This window comes from Brachypodium distachyon, chromosome 5 (assembly GCF_000005505.3).
Source record: "Brachypodium distachyon strain Bd21 chromosome 5, Brachypodium_distachyon_v3.0, whole genome shotgun sequence".
Taxonomy (NCBI): domain Eukaryota; kingdom Viridiplantae; phylum Streptophyta; class Magnoliopsida; order Poales; family Poaceae; genus Brachypodium; species Brachypodium distachyon.
Window position 1 is genome coordinate 10501315 of NC_016135.3, and position 5541 is coordinate 10506855.

Here is a 5541-nt window from a genome sequence, read left to right on the forward strand (position 1 = left end):
TCTCATCTAAAGTGCGTGGTCGCACTGCTAGCCTCGTCATCCATCTACCCTTTCGGTCCATAATAAGGGTCTTAAATTTAATACAAAATTATTCAAAACACTTGTTATGGATCGGAGAGAGTATGCATTTTGAGAGGAAAAAAAGACATCCAAACCATCAGCATACTTTCATAGATAGGCCGGCCCAATATGAAAGCGGTATATCGGTTTCTGAAAAGGAAGGACACTAGAGGAAGACAAGCCAAGCGAGAAACTAATGGCCGATGCGTTCGTGTTCCCAAATAGACACGGGACCTAACTTTATACTTGGCCCATAAACTTCTCCACACCTGGCCAACAATTTAGGCCCAGCACGTCCTTGACCGTCGGTCCAGTCCGTACACAACTACCGCCTCTCCACGAAATCGTTTCTCCACGCGTAAAACAAAATCCCCACGAGTCCTAAAACCCAAATCGCGAGAAGCAAATTCCCCGCAGCTTTCCACCTCTCCTCTGACCCAGACGCCCCCAGCAGCCATGGCTTCCACCGAAACCCTAGCCCGCTCTCCATCTCGCGAGCCCACCTCCGACCCACCCCGCGATGCCCCGCCGCGTGACGCCTCCTCCGAGCCCCAGCACAACGGATCTGGCAGTGCCGCCGCCGAGGGCGACTCATCCTCCCGCCGCCGCCGCCGCAGCCGATGGGAGCAGTCCAACGACGACTCCGGCGCTAACTCTGGCGGCGAGGGCGGGGCGGGACGGAAGCGGAAGTCACGGTGGGCGGAGGAGGAGCCCCGCCCGACCATCGCACTCCCGGACTTCATGAAGGACTTCGCCGCCGAGATGGATCCAGAGGTGCACAACCTTAACTCGCGCCTCCTGGAGATCTCGCGCCTGCTGCAGTCGGGGCTCCCCCTCGATGACCGCCCTGAGGGCGCGCGCTCGCCGTCGCCTGAGCCTATATACGACAACCTCGGCATCCGTATCAACACCCGCGAGTACCGTGCTAGAGAGCGCCTCAACCGAGAGCGGCAGGAGATCATCTCCCAGCTCATCCGCCGCAACCCCGCCTTCAAGCCGCCGGCGGATTACCGCCCGCCCAAGCTTCACAAGAAGCTCTACATCCCCATGAAGGAGTACCCCGGCTACAACTTCATTGGGCTCATCATTGGACCCCGTGGCAACACACAGAAGCGGATGGAGAAGGAGACAGGGGCCAAGATTGTAATCCGAGGGAAAGGCAGCGTCAAGGAAGGGAAGCTGCTGCAGAAGAGGGACCTCAAGCCAGATCCCAGTGAGAATGAGGACCTTCATGTTCTTGTTGAGGCTGATACACCGGAGGCATTAGAAGCGGCTGCAGGCATGGTGGAGAAACTGCTTACTCCTGTGGATGAGGTGCTGAATGAGCACAAACGTCAGCAGTTAAGGGAGCTTGCAGCGCTGAATGGGACAATTAGGGATGATGAGTTTTGTAGGACTTGTGGAGAGCCGGGACACCGACAGTATGCTTGCCCAAATAGGACAACAACGTTTAAGAGCGAGGTCCAGTGTAAGATCTGTGGCGATGGTGGGCACCCGACAATTGATTGTCCAGTCAAGGGCACATCTGGGAAGAAGATGGATGACGAGTACCAGAACTTCCTGGCTGAGCTTGGTGGGAGTGCACCTGAATCAATGACGAAGTCTGGTGGTCCAATGCTGGCTATTACAGGGAGTAGCGGCGGCGGCGGCGGTAATAGTGGCAGTAACTTGCCATGGGCTGGGGGTGGTGGTGTTTCAGCAACAGGGGCAAATGGGATCAAGAAGGATTATGACGAGACGAATCTTTACATTGGGTACTTGCCACCTATGTTTGATGATTCAGGGCTCATCAACCTATTTTCACAGTTTGGGGAGATTGTCATGGCAAAGGTTATCAAGGATCGCAACACTGGGCAGAGTAAAGGATATGGATTTGTGAAATATTCAGATGTCTCGCAGGCTAATGCGGCAATTGCTGCGATGAGTGGTTACCATCTTGAAGGTAGGACTATCGCAGTTAGAGTTGCAGGCAAGCCACCACAGCCAGCTGTCCCCACCGGTCCACCAGCAGTGCCAGCACCACCGATGTACCACACTGCAGATACATCTGGTGGTGGCTACAATTCGCAGCCCTACATGGGAGGACATCCACCACCACCTCCAGGTAGCTATGCTCCAGTGCCTTGGGGGCAACCACCACCATATGCTTCGTACCCTCCACCGCCACCACCAGGCATGTACAATCCTGCACCTGCTCCACCAGGGCAGACCGCTCCACCTCCATATGGTATGCAGTACCCGCCACCACCAGCTCCGATCCCTCCACCAGGCACTGCTCCATCAAGTGATGGATTGCAGAACTACCCTCCTGGTGTAACGCCACCGAGTTCTGGTGCACCTACTCAGCCTGTTCCAGCTCCGGTATATGGAACCTCTGGTGCACAAAATGTCCCACATATGTACCCACCACCACCTTATAGTTATGCACCATATTATCCAACTGTCACACCAGTTCAGCAGCCGCCTCCACCACCGCCTAATGTTGATCCCTCGCAAAGCATTGCAACTGCACCTTGGGCCACCCACAATGCACCACCACCACCGCCACCACCGGTTAGCGTTGATCCTTCACAGAACATTGCAAGTGCACCATGGGCCACCAACAGTGCACCACCGCCACCACCTTTGCCATCCTCCAATGAACATCCTACTGCTCCCTATGGTGCTGATGCAGAGTATGATAAATTTATGTCAGAGATGAAGTGATATGATACAAGGCTTCCAAGCTGAGGCAATTCTTTCCGTGCTGGGGAAAGGTAACTTAACACCATCCTTTCCTCTCTGTTCCCATTAATCACAAGAAAGATAATAACGGGAAATAGATCATATATTTTCCAGAAAACTCATATTTTCGTTATTTCAAATCATATTCTTTACTGTTGTGTAAATTTGATCACAGATGCTGTCAAGCATGGACTGCTTGCTCATCCCCTTGGAAAGCACTAGTGCTTCCATTTCTTTTGTTTAGTTTCTGCGCTACAGTCTTGCTTATATCCAATTTCTGCCAATACTTTACGAAAGCTGTTCAATCTTAATGCCACTTAGCTGTGTATGCTAATTTGTCATCCAAAGTCGTATGTGATTTAACCTGAATGATATTTACACTGTCCAAAAAAACCGAGTCTGTCTGGCACTAACCAATTTCATGCAGTTTTGCAGTGAAGTTTTATCGAAGTTCCATCCTTTGTTCTCTTTGGGTACAGGGTAGTCTATCAAAGCATGTCTTACTAGTACCAGTTTTCAATTATCATCTCATTAGGATCACAGATAGTTTTTGAAACATTTCTAACTTTACCATATATTTCTTTCACGATAGGAAATGATCTTTTGATGTTTTATTTGAACCAGATGTGGGGATATTTTTACCTGTGATGTAGATTCGTCCAGTATTATTGAGTGGTACATATCTGTCTTTAACTTCCTTAGGCAGTTTGTTTTAAGCAAAACTTGTTTGAAGATCATCTCTTCATTCTCTTCCCATAATATTGAATGGTTGGGATTAACTAACATGCTTGATTTGTTTCAACTCTTTTGGCAGGCTTAAGGTTTCTTGGAGCTAATGCGAACCTGATTTATTTGTTGTTGGAAGTTTGGGACTCTTATCTTTAACCTTGCTGTGCTGTTATGACCATTGCAGAGGTTGGATGATTCAGGACGTAAAGCATAGTCGGTCCATTGGGCAATATAATATCTTTATGATCATCTCCCAGAACTATTTTGGAGGGAACCTTTACTAATGCTTTTGTCTTGATGTTATTCTTGTCATTACTTGAAAATTTCTATTTATGTCACTTAAATACTCTGTTGACTGTGATATTAGTCTTAATATTCTCACCTGTATTATTAATGTTTTTGTCCTCCCCTCGTTTTGGTAAGCGCTGGTGGTCCTCTTCGCTTGGATACCAGTCCCCTTGATTTGCTACCCACTTGGTGGTTGGTATAATGTGTGAAATGTATGTTTGTCTTCTGATGAATCTTTCGAGCTTTCCCATCTTACATCTTTGGCTAAGTTGTTTGGCAGTGTGCTCGTGACAGCTTTGGCACAGGCAGCCAGAGATAGTACTTTATCAACAGGTATTGTTGAGCTATTGTGAACTGCTCACAGCGGAATCTACTAATTCAATATGGTTTCATCTCTTCATTTTCTGCTAACAGAAGTAACAATTTTCCCCTTTTGGTAGTCGATCTGTGCATTAAGGCATCGAAGCATAACTGCGACGCTGGAAAGTCATCGATTCAGAACTTCCTGACATTTATTCTGCCAATGTCCATCCTAACATGATGAATATTTCCTTGCAACTGAATTCATGCAGATCAAGTCATTAATGGAGAATATGCCCAAGATGCGTACCGACATGGTTATATGTTGTGAGCTCATTTGAAGGTTTGGAAACCAACTAGCTCAAATCGAGATTAGGTCTAGAGAGGGAAGTAGGACATACGGTAGTCAATCATTAGCTACCTTCCTATTTCAAGGCAGATATACACTAGCTGTTTGGCTTTGCCTCCACAGGTTTTTAGGTGTCATTTGCTTTTCCCATGCTTTCTACTCCCTCCGATCCTAAATTCTTGTTGTGGTTTTCGAACAAATCTGAACTGAAACTATGACAAGAATTTAGGATCGGAGGAAATATTAAACAACTTTTTTTAATGTGCTGCAGTGCGATACAAATATAGCTTGCAAGGAGTCGTAAAACATTCCCTCTCAATTATATTTTTAATCTTTCTTTTACTATTACTAGTAACAATGCACGTGCCAGCTAATAGCCCAAAAAATATTGGTGGGAGAATAATGGGATTGATTTGTAATTGAGGATTTTTATACTGAGTTCTTCATATTAGTCGTGACATGAAACTGATAAGATTGATTTATAGTTGATTTCGTTTTCATAATTGATCGGTTAGGATGGTTGGATATACTAGTGGCATTAGGGGATAAGATAACCAAAACATGTTATCGTACACATTGAGATTTCCTCGCTCCGTCGCGCCAATCTTTATGAAACGGAGGAAGTGGCTAGTTAGATGGCTGAATTTTTTGCATCCACTGTAGCTCAGAGCATTTAATAGTAAGTATGGATTATAGTTGCTGCTCCTAAAACTTTTGGCAAACTAGTTTTGAGTTGTTAGGGAATAGTTTTTGAACAAAAATGCAAAAAGATCCAACTTCATTGGAACCGTTACACAATGTGCAAATGGACGTTTAACAACTCCACACTACTTAGTGCCTCTACTCTGCGCTAGTAGATGTTTGGAGCTTACGTGGGCTTTCTTTATTCTTGCTTAACATGAGATGGCACACTTATTTGCATGGGATCCCTATTTGCATTGTTGTTTACTATATGTATCAGACTTGCCGTTTTGTGATAGAATTTATGTATGTTGGTTTTGTTTTGAACATGTTTGATCTTGTAGTTGCTACTCTCTCCGTTTCGTGTTATGAGTATTTTTAGTTTTGTTCTAAGTAACTTTTGAAAGTTT

The 5541-nt window shown here is 46.2% G+C and overlaps 1 protein-coding gene across 2 annotated transcripts; it reads left to right on the plus strand.

Annotated features, from left to right (window-relative positions):
- Window positions 1-439: 439 nt before the first annotated feature.
- On the plus strand, window positions 440-4711 carry LOC100833136 (splicing factor-like protein 1). 2 transcript variants are annotated; one of them, XM_010241504.3, is made up of 3 exons: window positions 440-2816; window positions 3409-3459; window positions 3599-4711. In XM_010241504.3, the coding sequence occupies exon 1, from the start codon at window positions 517-519 to the stop codon at window positions 2764-2766; it is 2250 nt and encodes a 749-aa protein (XP_010239806.1). In that variant the 5' UTR covers window positions 440-516; the 3' UTR covers window positions 2767-2816; window positions 3409-3459; window positions 3599-4711. The 2 variants fall into 2 exon arrangements, with proteins under 2 accessions (XP_010239806.1, XP_003579604.1); XM_003579556.4 differs by lacking the exon at window positions 3409-3459.
- Window positions 4712-5541: the final 830 nt, after the last annotated feature.